General features: G+C 43.1%; 1 protein-coding gene across 1 annotated transcript in view; it reads left to right on the forward strand.

Annotated features, from left to right (window-relative positions):
* The first annotated feature begins 2,466 nt into the window (after positions 1-2,466).
* CDHR3 (cadherin related family member 3) overlaps positions 2,467-17,539 on the forward strand; it is a 67,517-nt gene continuing 52,444 nt past the window's right edge. The window contains exons 1-4 of the mRNA XM_049777640.1: positions 2,467-2,542; positions 3,398-3,600; positions 10,434-10,599; positions 12,305-12,402. Coding sequence (XP_049633597.1) covers positions 2,467-2,542; positions 3,398-3,600; positions 10,434-10,599; positions 12,305-12,402 — 543 coding nt within the window. The remainder of the gene's footprint in view (positions 2,543-3,397; positions 3,601-10,433; positions 10,600-12,304; positions 12,403-17,539) is intronic.

A 17,539-nucleotide genomic window follows, 5' to 3' on the forward strand; every position in this document is an offset into this window, starting at 1 on the left:
GAATACATCTGGGCCTGGGCTTTTGTTTTTGGGAAGACTTTTGATTACCATTTTAATTTCCTGGTAGTGATGGGTCTGTTTAGATATGCTAGATCATCCTGATTTATCTGTGGAAGATTATAAGAGCCCAAGAATTTACCCATTTCTTTCAGGTTCTCATGTTTCATGGCATAGAGTTTCTCATATTGTCTCTGATTAACCTTTGAATCTCTGTATCTGTAGTGATATTCTCTTGTTCATTTCTAATCCAGTTTATTAAGTTTTTCTCTCTCCTTTTCTTTGTGAGTTTTGCTAGTGGTTTATCAATCTTGTTTATTTTTTCAAGAAACCAACTTACTTTTGCTTTTGTTGATCCTTGGGATTGTTTTCTGGATTTCCACTTCATTGATTTCTGCTCTAAGCTTTGTTATTTCCTTCTGCCTACCGATTTTTGTTTCATTTTGTTGATCATTGTCTAACTTTATAAGCTGTATCATTAAGCTACTAATGTAGGCTCCTTATTCCTTTCTGATATGTGCTTGCAAAGCTATAATTTTTCCTCTTAATACCTCTTTTGCTGTGTCCCATAAATTCTGATAATTTGAGTCTCCATTGGAATTTGTTACCAGGAAGGCTTGATTTCCTTTCTTGATTCCATTCCTGACCCACTGGTTGTTCAGTAGTGAGTTGTTTAATTTACAAGTGTGGAAGTTTTTCTTTTGTGTCCTTTGTAGTTCACCTCTAATTTCAGTGCACTGTGATCTGAGAAGGCTGTCTTTACAATTTCTATCCTCTTAATTTTATGGAGATATGTTTTAGGGGGCAGCATATGGTCTATTTTAGAGAATGGCCCATGTGAATTGGAGAAGAATGTATATCCAGTTTTCTGGGAGTGGAGTGCTCTATATGTATTTACTAGTTCACTTCCTTCCATTTTCTTTTTCAGAGCTAGTATATTCTTGTTGGGTTTCAGCCTGGTTGACCTATCACGGAGTGACTGGGTAGTATTGAGGTCTCCCACAATTATTGTGTTCCTATTGACGTCTTCTTTCAGATTTGTCAATAATTGTATTAAATATTTTGCTGGTCCCTCACTGGGTGTGTATATAAATTAGGAGTGTGATTTCTTCCTGTTGTACATATTTCTTGATTAGTATAAAATGTCCATCTTTGTCCCTTAAGCTTTCTGAGTCTAAAGTTTATGTCATCCAATACCAATATGGCCACTTCAGGTTTTTTAAGGGAGTTGCTTGCTTGGGTGAATTTCTCCAACCTTTGATTTTGAGCCTATATTTGTTCTGACTATTCAGATGTGCTTCTTGTAGGCAGCAGAAGTTGGATTCAGCTTTTTTATACATTTTTCCACTCTGTGTCTCTTAACTGATGCATTTAGTCCATTGATGTTGAGAGAGGTGATTGTCATGGGATTTAGTGTCATCTTTATATAGTAGTTTTGTGTGTCTCTTGGTTGGTCTTGCCTTAAAGTAGACCTTTCAGTTTATCTTTTTTTTTTCAGTTTATCTTTTAAGGATGGTTTTGAGTCTGTTAATTTTCTGAGCTGTTTTTTTTTTTTTTTTTTTTTTTTTTTTTTGTGAAGCTATGTATACTTCATTTAACCTGAAAGTGAGACTGGCTGGATGCAGTATTCTAGACAAAGCATTCATGTCATCGAGTTTTGTCATTATATCTCACCACTGCCTTCTGTCTGTGAGGGTTTCTTGTGACAGGTCTGCTGTAAATCTTAAGAATGCTCCTTTGTATGTAATTTCCCATTTTTGACCTTGCTGCTTTCAGTAGTCTATACTTTTCTGTGGAATTCATCATTGTGACTAGGATGTGTCTTTGGGTGCTTTTCTTTGGGTCTCTTCTAGCTGGTACTCTATGGGCATTCAGATTTTGATTGCATGTATTAAACTCTGGGAATTTCTCTGCAATGATGTCCTTGATTGTTGATTCTTCCTGGTGATTTTCTTCCTCTGTCTAGGGATTCCAATGATTCTTATGTTGTTTCTGTTGAGCTGATCTGTTTTCATCTGTTCACATTCTTAGAGTGTTTTTTTCATTGTCTGATCATTTGCTTTAGGCTCTTTTCCAATCTCTTCTGTTGTATGGAGTTGTTATGCATCTCATCTTCCAGCTCACTGATTCTGTCCTCAGATGCTGTTACTCTGTGGGAGATGCTTTCCATTGAAGTTTTCATTTTATCTACTAAATTTTTCAGACGTGTTATGTCAGTTTGGAGTTTTCTGATTTCTATCTTTGTGGCCTCTTTAGCTCTATCGATACTTTCTTTGATTTCTATGAGGATCCTCCATATATCTTCTTTAAACTCCTTATCTGATAGGCTAACTATGTGATTGGCTCTTCTCAAGTATCAGAGTTGCTATCTTCATTCTCTATGCATGGAGTTGGCCTGCGTTGTTTCACCATTGTCTGGCTTGTAGTGTGTTTTTTCTACCCATAATGGTAGAGTTCATTGGCTAGAAGATGTGTGCAGCTGTGAAGCGGACCAGCTGCACTCCTCTGGCACCACCCTGGTGGACGGGGACGGCCTACCGTGCTGGTGAGCCTTGATGAGATTAAGTTCGCTGGGGTCTTCCTCTGCAGCCTCACACAGGAAATCTGAAAGACAATTATGGAGGAAGGCAAAGACTCTTTATAAGCTCATGGCAGGAGTCTACCACCATCTTTGTGAATGAGGATAGCCTATCTTGCTGGGAGCCTTGATAGGATTAAGTTTGCTGAAGTTTTCATCTGCAGCTTTATGCAGGAAATCAGGAAGCCCTGCGTTAAGGAGATTTAAGAATACCTATGGCCTTCTGGGAAGAGGCCTTCTTTTTTTTTAATCCTAAAATTATAGAAGTTTCTGCCTGTAATATTGTTCATTGGCCTTTCCTTAGTCTTGTTTCCTTCTCTAGGAATGGAAGCTAATCTCCCTAAGATCATGTATTGACTAACCCTTTTAAAGACACCTACAGCATTTAGAATATCAATGGTCAGTTGCTGATAGGGCTGACTGTTACATGTGGGAAGACATGCCTTGGTCACTCTCTATCCCACACACTAACTAAATGTTTAGCTGACAAAGACAGTCACAGAGTAGGACCTAAACTCAAGTATGGATTATGACACAAGAGAGACTTCTAGTCAGGATGTTTGCTAGTGGTGTCCTGTTTATCTTCTTCTGGCATTTGACAGAGACTGGGAGAACAGAGAATGAGGAGAGAGAACAGGACACAACAGTTTTCTGTCCAGCATCTGGGCAAGGGTTTCTTTGGAAGCCAGAAAAAGATCACATCTCATTTCTAGCTTTAGCAGGAGTGTTTCTTCCTGAAGGAGTGACCAGGTCCCAGCATTGCCTGGAGATAGTCTCCAGCTTTGTATTAATGCTATTTTTGTATCCTCTTGATCTCCACAGAGGGAGAAGCCCTGCACTTCCTCCACTTACCTGCCACCACCAGCATCGCAGAGAACTCGCCTCCAAAGACTTCAATACACAAGTTTGCTGTGAATCTGTCTGCATCCCTGGCACCTGTCTTGCCAAGGTTTCCCCTGATAATCAACTCCAGCCCCCTGACTGAGGCTTTTAAGGTGAACACTCTGTCAGGAACTGACTTCGAGGTAAGTTCCATCTTACTCCCTATGGGAGCTGTTGGCAGAAGACAACCCTGAAAACAAGGGTGACTAGATTCTAGAATCAGGGTCAATTCCTTTCCTTATTTCATTTTCCTTCTGGAAAGATTCAGAAGTCCTGTTCAATTCAGAAGTAAAGCCCTTTTGGAGCCAGAGCAGTGGCGTGAAGTGGTAAAGTGTCTGCTTTACCGACACTAGCCTAGGACAGATCATGGTTCGATCCCCTAGAGTCCCATATGGTCCCCCAAGCCGGGAGCAATTTCTGAGCACATACCCAGAGTAACCCCTGAGTGTCACCATGTGGTCCAAAAAACAAAACAAAACAAAAACAACAACAACAAAAGAAATTAGAAGTAAAGCCCTTTAGAACAAATGACTCTGCTTTTGAAGTCCCTCTTTCACCTTCATCCAGAATGCATGGACATTGATTGTGCTGAATTTATTTCTGAGTCATGTGTGGCCCACTCACAAATTAGTTAGATATGCAGTCGTATAATGGCTCATTGACCAATGGGATTGTTTGGGGAGAGATCTCCTGAGAATCCAGGCCAGTGTGAACTTGTGTGTTACTCTGCTTTGCCTTGATTTTGTGATCAAGGAAATTTACAGAGGCACTTGAGGCTTTCCTTCAATGTTGTTAGGATTCTGGGTCTGCTTAGTACTCTGACCCCTTCCTCATGACCTGAAAATCTCCTGCTCATACCATCAGCCGTACAACTGAGCCTACTTACCATGTACTGAGATGTTGCTGGGACCTCCAGAGGCCCAATCTACATAACCTTGGTTCAATTGCTTCCCTGAGCTGCAGTCTAGGTGTTCTTAATCCCAATCCATCACAAGAGTCGCTAGAAGGACTTTGCAAGACTTACCTAGAGAACATCTACAATAGGAGAAATCATAATAGGGTTGAGGGCAGGAACATGGGATCTGGTGTTCTTACTATCCAGGGTCCACCCTCTGTAAAGGGCATACTCTAGGGGCACACCTTGGCATCCAGGGTGCATTCCTTGGGCCCCAGATGTCTTAGCTGTCTGACTCCCTGCTCTCTTGAATCTGGCTGGGTTTTTACAATTGTTGCTCCTCCTGCCAGCCTTGGCAATTTTTTAACCCTTCAGAGCACAGGGTACATGCTGAACCCTTGCAGTGGGTTAGCTCACGGGATCTTCAAAACCATCCAGTAATTTTGTGATCTTGTCATCCTTTTATAAATGGGGAAAGCATAGTAAAATTCAGCAGGACAGAACATAATTTACTCTAGGTTTCACCCCTACTAGGTAGCTGAACTGAAGGGAAGCTAGATGGTTTATCCTCAGAGCTCTCATTTATTGTTTTTGTTATCATCATCATTATTATTATTGGATTGTACTACATATTGTAGTACTCAGATCTTACTCCTGGTTCATGCTTAGGAGTCATTCCTGACAATGTTCAAGGGACCATACATAGTACCAAAGATTTGATCAACTGGGTAAACTGTATGTAAGACAAGTACCTTACCTCTGTACTATCCATGCAGCCATATTTTTTTTAAAGTTTTATTGAGACTAAATTTACATAGCATTCAATTTTCCTATCCAGTATATTCATAGGCATTTAGATATAACTTTTTTTTTGGGCCACACCCAGCATTGCTCAGGGGTTACTCCTGGTTGTCTGCTCAGAAATAGCTCCTGGCAGGCACGGGGGACCATGTGGGACACCGGGATTCGAACCAACCACCTTTGGTCCTGGATCGGCTGCTTGCAAGGCAAACGTCACTGTGCTATCTCTCCGGGCCCTAGATATAACTTTTTTTTTTTTTTTTTTTTTTTTGGTTTTTGGGTCACACCCGGTAACGCTCAGGGGTTACTCCTGGCTATGTGCTCAGAAGTTGCTCCTGGCTTGGGGGACCATATGGGACACCGGGGGATCGAACCGCGGTCCGTCCAAGGCTAGCGCTGGCAAGGCAGGCACCTTACCTTTAGCGCCACCGCCCGGCCCCTTAGATATAACTTTTAAGATCATTTTTATTATCTCCCAAAGAGACTTCACATTCATTAGCAGCCTTTCCTCTTTTTGTTGTTCCTTACTCCTAGCTCCATGCCTAACCCCAGACCCAGGCAACCAGGAATTCTCTTCACAAGTCCGGATAACTTATATCTTTATTCTAATTTTTCCAGGAATCTTTTTTGGGGGAGGTTAGGCCACACCTGGTGTTACTCAAGGTTTAATCCTAGCTCTGTGCTCAGGAATCACTCTTAGTGGACTCAGGTACCATGTAATATGTTGGGGATTGAACCCTGGTCAGTCACATGCAAGGCAAGTGCTCAACCCAATGTGCTATTAGATAGCCCCTTCCAGGAATCTTTTAGTTTCCTCTTTAAGCCATTGGTTAGTTTCCAGGTTTCTTTATTTCTGTTTGTGATTAACTTCTTTCAATGCATCATAATCTGAGAAGATAGTGTTATTTCTGTCCTCTTGACTTTGTGAATGCATGTTTTGTGTCCTAGTATATCTGGATCTTGCTGTGCTGGGCACTTCCCGTGAGTAAAGTGGGATTGTAAATGATTTTAATGGCCCACTGCTTTCATAGAAACACAATGCATTCACAGGGAAAGTGGCTTGGTGGCACACCGTCTTCTGATGGCTCTCCATTCACCTTTTGCCTGTCGCCATGTCCATTGAAACATCTGTACTGCTTCCATCAGAGAATACTCATTCTTGGCCTCCACTCATCTTGAGTGAAGATGACAGCCCGCTGCTTGCAATGTGCAGTTCCAAAGATGATATCATCACTGTTCAATAAGATGACAAAGATCCAGCAAGGTTGATTGATTTGCTCAAGGTTGCAAAGCCATGAAGGATGAAATAAAGGTTTAACCTAGGTCTTCTGACTCTTCACTTAGGTTTTTTATCCCTTAGCATATGTACTGCCAGATTAATGCCCCACAAGCCCTTCTCCAGGGTCATGGCTCTGCCCTTACTTCATTAGATTTTATCAGCGCTGTCAGTTACGGAAGCAGTCTGTGCTGGTTTTGATCTTATCCCTCAGCAAATCTCAACTCACACTGTTCAGGATATTATCTTAGACCTGAGATGCTGCTGGAACCACACTGCTCAGCTTTCAGGATACTTATTTAATGCAGAATAGGATGCAAATTCCTAAGTCAATCCTTAAGTATCAGTTGCTTCTTCTCAGAAATAACCCAAATTATTCACTATGTACTCCAAGGAGATCTTATTCTTCAGCCCAAATTACTCATAAGAACCTACTGAATATCATAATACCTTTGGGGTCAAACTTCACCCTGCTTTGAGCAGCCCAGATAGTATACAGTATGACATGTTCCAGCAATGGGGCATTGGGTTTCTGGCTTGGGGTCTGTCCTTTATGGGTGTTGAGAGGCCTCCTTCCTTGAAGACACAGCCACTGCCATCTGGGTTGGATAGAAGGAATACAATTTTTAGCAAAAATTTCCACACAGTCTTCTTATACATTCATGCTCAAAAAGAATTGTATTGCCAATGGACATATTAATTCTATTATTATCTGATTTATTTATTTTGTTTGAGGGCCATACCTGGCAGCATTTGTGTACTACTATCAGATCAGGTCTGAAATTTGTTTCTTATATTGCTTATGGGATCATATGGTTCCAGGGATTGAACCTGGGCCCATGTGCACAGCACATGCAGGAAAGAGCATGATTAATAATGAAGAGGATGATGATAACAATTCATATTTACTACATGCTGGGAAACTCCCAAATATTTTATGAACTAAATATTTATTGTGTGAATGAAAATTCTTGAGTAGAAACAACTCGATTATTTTTTAGCAGTGCTCAAAGACCATGCAGTGCTGGGAATGAAACTAGTGCACTGTTACTCTCTAACTCTGAGCCATAAATGACAACGATCCCTCCTTTGTTCTCACTGTTTCTTCCATGTCTCCAATATACATGTAGTACCAAGGACAAGTGGTAGAATGTGTGAAAAGGCAGCAATAAAAAAAAGCCAAGCTGCTGCTGTAAGTAAATATATCTTTATGCATATGTTGCCTTTTACCCAAAGAAGTGGCCTTGGTAAATTTAGAATGAAATGAGTCAAGATGTACCATAGGAACATCCCAGGGAAGTGCAGTATCTAAAGATTAGTTCCTCCTAGTGAGACTATCGAGGGGTATGATATTAGCATTTTCAGGTTAAATCAGGGGAAGCTGAAGCATAAAAAAGTTGAGCAACTTGCCCCATAAATTGGCATCAGACTTGAGTTTTGAGATCATGCAGTTGATCCCAAGACCTTTGCCATTATCACCACTGCTAACCCCTGTTGGGCTGCCTCACAATTCTCATCAAGAGAGCAGTCAGAGTTTCATCAGGCAAGTTGACTGACCATTGAGCAGAGGGTCCTCTGGAGCTGATCAAGGGGCTAAGACTGAGGAATAGGGGGTGCCTTAGGGATATGGCAGATCTCAGGGATTAGGAGCTATGAGTAGCCACTTCTAGTTCCCACTCTTTGATTCCCACTTTCCTTTACTTGTCTACAATCCTGACCACTATGGTCTCACTGAGTCTTGTCCAGAACAGCATCAAAAACACTGGACAATAGTATAATGGGTAAGGCATTCACAGGGTCATATAACAATGTGGGAGCTATGTACAATAAATTTTATTGTAGTTCATTATTAGTAAAAGCTTGATCTGTGGGCCCGGAGAGATAGCACAGTGGCATTTGCCTTGCAAGCAGCCGATCCAGGACTAAAGGCGGTTGGTTCGAATCCCGGTGTCCCATATGGTCCCCTGTGCCTGCCAGGAGCTATTTCTGAGCAGACAGCCAGGAGTAACCCCTGAGCACCGCCGGGTGTGACTCCCCCCCCCCAAAAAAAAAAGCTTGATCTGTATACTATCATATAAAGCTATATACCCAAAGTTTCATAAAAATTTCTTAAGCAAAAAGGGATCATCAGTAGAAAAAGTATAAGAAGCTCAGATATAGATCTTTATTCTAATAACTTATTGTACTTAGTGTAACTTATAACTTAGTGTAACTAGGGCAAGCATTATCTACCTACATTAATAACCATGGAACTGAAGTCAGAGAAATAAAAGGTGTTGCCCAGGTCACAATGAAGTTCAGTAATGGAAATGGGCTCAGATCACTTACCTCAGCTTGCAGTATGCCTTATTGTCTGGTCCTAGTCTGATTAATAACCAGACGTTCTCTTAGTCCAACCAAGGACATTCTTAAGATTTAGTCATTAAAGTCACAAAGTGTTCTGGGTTATGTGAAGACTCTACAAGCTGAGTTGGTGGTGTTGAGGCTGTGCTGGGTATTTGTGACCTTCAGCTAGTTTTCCCCTTACCAAGCCTCCCTTCCATTAGTCAGGGTCTAGATTCTAGATTAAGAACTAGGGTGCTATCATCTGACCTTGGTTCTTGCTTCTTTGCCCAGCTCCTATATTGTGCAGATGACAAGTTTTTGAAATTGGAGGAAGTGGAAAGGCACAAGCGCATACACACAAAACACAATACAAAACAGAGCAAGCTGTTATAAGTAAATACCATTCCTTATTTAAACAGATGTAAACTCATTTATTCTTGGAGGAGGACTTAGGAAAATTAGAATGGAATGATGAGTCAAATTTTAACTTACCAGTATCTTATTCCAAGAATGAGAACATCTAGATCTATTCATGGGAGCTGACAGACTTAAGGAGCCTATTCCAAATAGTCATTGGCTTGGTGTGGCCCCCCCCTCACTGACTCTAGTCCAGAGGTGGTTGGGTCTGGAGGTGCTAAGAGCTCACTAGGACTAGTCTTGGCTATGCTCAGGGTGGTCTGCAGTGCCAAAGAGTGAATTCAGGGTTTTATTTGTGTTAGACTGTCCCTTGAACCATATCCCCAGCCTGATGATAATTTTGATGCAATTGTTTTTCTGTGATGGAGAAGGGGGTTTTGGCCACTTTCAGAGGTTGTCAGGGACTATTCCAGGCTCTGTTCTTAAGAGTGGCATCTGAAGGTGCTCAGGTGGTGTAGGAGATTTGAGCCAGAGTCATGGCCACTGAAGCCAAGTGCAAAGCAAGTGCCTTATCCATTGTTCAATCTCAGTATTTTTTTTGTTTGTTTCTGGGGCCACACCCATTTGATGCTCAGGGGTTACTCCTGGCTAAGCACTCAGAAATCGCCCCTGGCTTGAGGGACCATATGGGATGCCGGGGGATCGAACCGTGGTCCTTCCTTGGCTAGCTCTTGCAAGGCAGACACTTTACCTCTAGTGCCACCTCACCGGCCCCTCAATCTCAGTTTTTATAGAGAGGCTTTCTCAACAATTCTCAGGTTCTGAACATTCCTGGAAGCATTCAGACAGATGGTTTGGCATTCAGACTCAGCAATGGGCTTCTACTCAGGCAAGGGGAGGGGCATGCAGGGCTACTGCCAGCAGTGCTCATCCCATGTGGTCAGGGACTGAACTTGGACTTCTCATCTCAATATAGGTACTTCACTCTTTTTATCTATTTCTTGGGCCCTGGATGGCAGGTGTTTTTTTTTTTTTTTAATGATTAGGCTTTTCAGCTCTAGTCAATGGAGTCAGAATGTCTTCTGAATATGTTATTTCTATCTGAAAAGCAGCAAAGGCAGGAGTCCCTGGAGTGAGGTGCTGAGGGGCTCGTGTTGGAGGGACACTAAGGCAAAACAATTGGTCTCTCTGACACCAGTGGAGGATAGTTTCTAGGAAACTGGCTGCTTCTTTCCTTCCTGGGAAAATCCCTTTACAAAAGCATGCATAGAAAACAGAGGCTCTTTCCCTTGACTGCTAAGAATTTTGCATTTGTTTTTTAGGTTGTCACTACCGGGAAGGAACAACTGGATTTTGAAATAGGACCAAACATATTTGATTTGCAGATTTATGTGAAAGATGACATGGGGATAACTGACCTACAGGTCCTGACTGTCCAGGTGACTGATGTGAATGAGCCACCTCAATTTCCAGGCAGTTTGGCAAAAGGTAAGCCAGCCACACTGGGGTGTGTAACACAGACCAGACGGTAGCATCAGGGAAGACCCCCGGGACAGAGCAGCACAGCAAAGTAAATAAACAAGCAGCTGTTTCTGGGGAAAGGCAGCTGCTTAATGAGCAGGAGTAAAGCAAACGCTTCCAGCCCCATCATAAAATCCAACAACTGACAAAGTCCTTCACTAGAGCCATTTCTCTAGAGGTTTCTCCCAGGCCTTAAGAGGAAACTGGGGCTCAGATCGTGAGTAGATCATTCTTGAGGAACCCAGATCAATCAATCCCACTCGGTTTATCACAGAGTGCTGGTCATTATCGAATTTGTTCATTCTCCTTTTGTACACTGTCTCCTATGCTATTAGACTTAAGCCTGTGGCATAGATAGCCACCATTGTGCCAACTATTTTCACTGCTTTCCCATGGAGGTAGAAATGCTTGGTGTGGAGATCTCATGGTTGCGCAAACATCATGTGATTTTCTAGAATGCAGAGCACTGATGAGACACTATTGAGAGACAGCCCTGCTACAGGTGCTCCATGGCCAGCAGAGCGCCTCTAGGGAACATGACTATACTAACACCCCCATGTGGATTTAGTCCAGTTCTATCCTCAATAAGAAACTTTCTGAACAAACACCTCACTTGGCTGTTCAGGACAAGTCTGTGGTACTGTGATTTATAATGAGAGATGCAACATCTATCTTCACCCCCATTTCTTTTTTTCTTTTTTCTTTTCTTTTTTTTTGTTTTTTGTTTTTTTGTTTTTGGACTATACCTGGCAGCTCTCAGGGGTTACTCCTAGCTCTGTGCTCAGAAATTGTTCCTGGCAAGCTTGGGGGATCCATATGGGACGCCAGAGATGAACCTGGGTCTGTCCTTATTGCTGTGCTATTGCTCTGGCCCCTTTGTCCCCATTTCTAACATAGCTCCCAATGCTATATCTTTAGATAATGGTGTGTCTTATATTAACAAGGAGTCTTGGAGGATGCTCCTGGGTAAGTTCAGGATGGGAACTGGAAAACCTATCATGCTTCATGCAACCCCTGCTCCTCCATCTCCCTATTTCCACCCTTAGGTCTCTCATTTCAGTCATTTATCTCTGCTGGGGGACTGAGTTTGCTTTGGGAGATTTTTTAAAAATATGCTCTAGGAGAAAACCCCACATATTCAAGTGGATCTGGTACTTTAAGCAGGTTTCCACCCGAGATTATTTCCTACCTTGTCATTGGCACATTTCTCTTCTCAATGAATAATAGTAATTTAGACTAGTGTTTCTCAATCCTGGCTTTATGGTCCTCCCATTTCTTTCCATGATGTTCCAAGGTGAGATACAAGTGAAAAATCATAAAAATGGAGAAACATGATATTAGACGAGAGGCCTAGATGATAAGATTGGGGGCACAGAAAGGAAACAAGGTCATAAAGGTGCCAAGGTTGGAGAACATTTGAGAAATACTAGTCACTTCTCAAGGGACGGATCCAGTAAAAACTTGATGCCAATGGCCAATCCTAGTGCTGACTGATTCTCAACCTACCTGCAAGCAGTAGCTAGATGTCTTCCCCATGGCCTATACCATTGCTTCCTCCTTCCCTCAAGGCTAAAATGCCCAGTTCTCTCTGATCGTGGACTCCTATCTTGCTTTGAAAATGTCTCTCATGCCTTATCTAACAATATCTTTCTTATCCACTTGGGTTGCATAGGCCTAAATTTCTACATAACAGAAGGTGAAAATCCTGGGTTCATTTACCAGTTTGAGGCCTTTGATCCAGAAGATACCAGCAGAAACATACCTCTCAGTGTAAGTCACCTTGTGAGGCCGGGGACAGTCCTGCCCTGTGGCCTTTATCAGAGAGCCTCCCAGGGCATTGAGGGCAGGTGGCAGGAGGAATGTGCTCTCCAAGTCAAAGATGGGACACTGTGGTGGCTGAAATGGGCAAGGGACTCTGAAGACATGGTCCAGATTGGATTTGTGTGTGATATTAGGCAAATTCTTTTTTTTAAATAATAATTTCTTTATTTAAGCACTGTGGTTACAGAAATGTTCATAGTTGGGTTTCACTCACTGAATGTACACCGCCTTTTACCAGTGTAACTTCCCCACCACCAATGTCCACCATTTTCCTTCTTCCCTATCCCCTGCCGATATTCAAGACAGGCATTCTACTTCTCTCACTCATTACCATTGTCATGATAGTTGTTAGTGTAGTGATTTCTCTAACTGCACTAACCTCTTTGTGGTAAGTTTCATATCATAAGCTGGTCCTTCTAACCCTCGTCTCTATCATCTCTGAATATTATTACCATATTGTCTTTTATTTTTGCTATATCCCATAGATGAATGAGACTATTCTGATTATTCTATGTCTATCCCTCTCCCTCTGACTCATTTCACTCAGCATAATAGTTGGATAGGTTCTTAACCTCTTTGAGATTTCATTTTTTTATTTGTAAACTGGAGGAATAATAGTTGCTCTTGGAGTAGGGGGATTGTATCAGATAGTACACATAAAGCAACTTAGAAGAGTCCTCAGCTTATTGAAATTGCTTAATATTTATAAATTTAAAGTCACTAAAACTCCAACATTATTATTTGGTTGGGAAGTGGGGCGTTCCAAGCAAAGCATGATGCACCCCCAAACCACTCCCAGAAATTCTCAGCCAACCAGCTAGTTCAATGTTTAGGCCCTGCAATATGATGCTGCTTGGGCCCAGCAATGCAGGGGAACACTGCTGCCTGGCAGTGCACAGGGGAATCAAACCCTACGCTCAAACCCTTGTGTGTATAGAGTGTCCACTCTAGTCCTTTGAGTTCTTTTACCAGCCTCTTCCATGGTTTTTAAGTAAGCGCAACATGACTACCCCAAAGAGAGGTATTAAATATAGCCTTTTCAAGAGATGAAGTCAGGCTGCTTGGAGCCAAGTTTTCACAAAGATACAAGAAAGGTCAGAGAGATAGTACAGCAGGTAGGGCACTTGCCCTGTATATCATCAATTGGGTCTAATCCTCCAGTATCCCAAATGGTCCCCTGAGTACCACCAGGAGTGATACTTGAGCAGAGTTGGATGTGGTTCTCCCCATTCCTTCATATAAAAAAGAAATAATTTTCTAGGGCCCAAGAGCTAGTTTAATTGATAGGCAGTTTTCAAGCACATGGCCCACAGGTTTCATGAAGCCCTGAATTAGTTACTAGGTACCCATCTACTCTGAATATCACTGGAAAGCATCCAGAAAAATCATTAATCAAAGGAGACCAGTGCGTCTCCAGCAGTGGAACTTGTACCTTGCCTGAAAGGTGCCAGGCTCTGACCTCTGTTCTTGGCACTGTGTGCCTGCCTACCCTCTCCAGCACCATCAGGCATAGCCTCTAGAGAAAAAAAAATTCTTTACCTAATTCTTCCATTCACTCATTCATTCAAGTTGTGTTTGATATTTGCATGAGGTGAATGATTTTGTAAACACTTAATGGGTTCCAGACTATGTGCTAAAAACATTCTTATTATATTAGGTAGGCTGGCATTTGTCTAGAAATAACAGAAAACTTAATCCAGGTGTCACCAATATGAGACTTTTCTTCTAACAAGAAATCTAGTGGCAATAAGGCATCCAGAACAGTAACTGCCTTAGACACCATGGTCCTGTTTTTCCTTTTGTTCTCTTTTTTTTTTTTTTTGGTTTTTCGGGCCACACCCGTTTGGTGCTCAAGGGTTACTCCTGGTTAAGTGCTCAGAAATTGCCCCTGGCTTGGGGGGACCATATGGGACTCCGGGGGATGAACTTCGGTCCTTCGTTGGCTAGCGCTTGCAAGGCAGACACCTTACCTCTAGCGCCACCTTGCCGGCCCCTTTTCTTTTGTTCTTTCATCCAAAGTCTGTTAACTATTTTCTCTTTTTTCACCTCATGGTTACAAGATAGCTGCCATACCTCTTAGGTTGCTTTAGTTCTGAGAAAGAGAAAGAAGAAAGATAATGTGTGGGGAAAAAACAATAAAAAATAGTTTTTCAAATTAATTTATTTTATTGCTTTATTAAAGCACTGTGGTTACAGAATTGTTCATAGTTGGGTTTCAGTCATAGGATGTACATCACCCTTTATCAGTGCACCTTTCCCACTACTAATGTCCCCATTTCCATTCCACCCCATTCACCTCTGCTGTTTCAGGGACAGGTATTTTTCTTCTCTCTCTCTCTCTCTCTCTCTCTCTCTCTCTCTCTCTCTCTCTGTCTCTGTCTTTTTAATTTTTGGATCACACCGACATCGTTCAGGGGTTACTCCTGGCTTTGTGCTCAGAAATAGTTCCTGGTAGGCTCGGGGGACCATACAGGATACTGGAATTCAAACCATTGTCAGTCCTGGGTCAGTTGTGTGCAAGGCAAATGCCCTACCACTGTGCTATCTCTCCAGCCCCCTCTCTCTTTCTCTTTCTCTATCTTTCCTTTTCTTTCTCACTTTCCAAGACTGTGGTTTGCACTACTGTTAATGAAATGCTACCATGCTTGTCACTATCCCCTTTTAGCACTTAGTTCTTATCCAGGGTGATCAGTTCCAACTATCATTTTCATAGTAAATTCTTCTCTACTCTAACTGCACTCACTGCTATTTGTGGCAAGCTTCCTACCATGAACTGGTCCTCCTAATCCTTATCTATATTATCTCTGAACATTATTACCATACAGTCCTTCTTCTTATATTTTACAAGTGAGTTACATTATTCTATTTCTATCCCTCTCCCTCTGACTCATTTCACTCAGCATAATAATATTCACGTCCATCAATGTGTAAGCAAGTTTCTTGACTTCATTTTTCCAAATGGCTGCATAGTATTCCATTGTGTAGTGTATCATAGTTTATTCAGCCACTCATCTGGTGTTGGGCACCCGAGTTGTTTCCAGATTCCAGCTATTGTAAATAGTGCTGTGATGAATATAGAAGTGTAGAGGGCATTTTTGTATTGTGTTTTTTGTGTTCCTAGGGTTTTCCTAGGAATGGTACCACTAGATCATATGGGAGATCGATTTCTAGCTTTTTGAGGAATGTCCATATTATTTTACCAAAAGACTGGACCAGCCTGCATTCCCACCAACAGTGAATGAGAGTCCCTTTCTCCCCACATCCACACCAGCTTTCTTTGTGATGTTCGCCAGTCTTTGTAGTGTGAAATGATACCTCATTGTTAGTTATGTGAAACATTTTTTCATGTTTTTTTTTTTGGTCTAATACAATTTTTTAAAATTTGAGACTGAATGAAATGTATGGTCCCTTTAAAAACCACCTCAGGTTCCTGTGAGAGTCCCAGAGTCTGGGCACACCATTTTTTTTTTTTTTTTTTTTTTTTTGGTTTTTGGGTCACACCCGGCAGTGCTCAGGGGTTATTCCTGGCTCCAGGCTCAGAAATTGCTCCTGGCAGGCACGGGGGACCATATGGGACGCCGGGATTCGAACCGATGACCTCCTGCATGAAAGGCAAACGCCTTACCTCCATGCTATCTCTCCGGCCCCTGGGCACACCATTTTGCATGCAGGAGGACCCTGCAGACTTCTTGAGCACAGAGCCGGGAGTAGCCTCTGAACACCAGCACGTGTGGTTCAAAAATGAACAAACGTCCCGGGCCGTGGCGCGTGCCGCCGTCCGCAGCGCGAGTCGTCCCTCTCTCCTCCCGACGTGCGCCCCGCAGCCTCCGCCACCATGTCCCGGGCGTCGCGGGCTTCGGGCGACTCGGCGCTGCCCGCCACCGTGCTGGGTACGATGGAGATGGGACGCCGCATGGACGCCCCGGCTACCGCCGCGTCCATGCGCGCTTTCCTGGAGCGCGGCTACACCGAGCTGGACACGGCCCCGATGTCCAGCGACGGCCAATCCGAGAGCATCCTGGGCGGCCTGGGGCTCGGGCTGGGGGGCGGCCACTGCAGAGTGAAGATTGCCACCAAAGCCAGTCCCTGGGATGGGAAGTCACTGAAACCAGACAGGCTCCGGGCCCAGCTAGAGTCATCGCTGAAGCGATAATTAAAAATTAAAAAAAAAAAAAAAGCAAACAAATAAACGAAGCAAAATAAAAACAGTCCCTAGAGGGGGCTACTGCTTTTTCAGAGGCAGGGCTGGGCCCAGGTGGCACCAATGCCACGGGTCCTATAAGAGCTCCTGTGCACCAAGGAGAGAGGTCCTGGAGCAGCTGCAGAAAATCTGGGCTGGGCTTTAGACGTGTTCAAGTTGCCAGGGAAATGGTAATAAAGTGTTAACACCTGTGCCGGAACTGACAGCAACCCAAAGTCTGCAGGAGCCCGGGATGGATGCTAGAAGGAGGCTTTCTCTCACAGTTCAGAGCAGCATGTGGTAGCATCAGTGCATGCCGATTCATTCTGGGCACTTAGGAGGGTTACAGGACATCCTTTGCTCTGTACAAGGAGAAAGGCTTATGGACCAAACCTAACCAGGCACTTTGTAAAGCACAGCTATCTTGGTGTGATACGGTGGCAGGGACTCGGCATCTGACTGTGGAAGCCCCCAAGTGCTCTGCCTGCAAGCTGGAGCCTCATCCATCAATGTGCTGCTTTTGGAATGTGGGAATCTTTGGTTCTGGATGGGCCTGGGGACCTACAGATTTGCCAACATTTTTGATGAGAAAGGTGTGGAATATTGGCTTATGAATGATTCTCTTAGGATGTTCTGGCCCTGATGAGAACTTATACTGATTCCTTTGCCAGTTCCTGGGGCTTAAGGGAGCATAGGTGTTAAAGCACTTACTTTGTATGAGGCTTATCTGATTCAATTCCTGGTACTGAATATGGTCCCCTAGCACCACCAGGGCTACTCCTGAGCATAAGCCCTGAGTACTACTAGATGTGGCCTCACCCCTACCCTCCCTCCAGAGAAAGGGCATTTTAAAACATGTGCTTGAGCAGTGTTTGGACCAGTGTTGTCCAACAGCAAAGCCAGGCA

The sequence above is a fragment of the Suncus etruscus genome, chromosome 1 (genome assembly GCF_024139225.1).
Source record: "Suncus etruscus isolate mSunEtr1 chromosome 1, mSunEtr1.pri.cur, whole genome shotgun sequence".
Taxonomy (NCBI): domain Eukaryota; kingdom Metazoa; phylum Chordata; class Mammalia; order Eulipotyphla; family Soricidae; genus Suncus; species Suncus etruscus.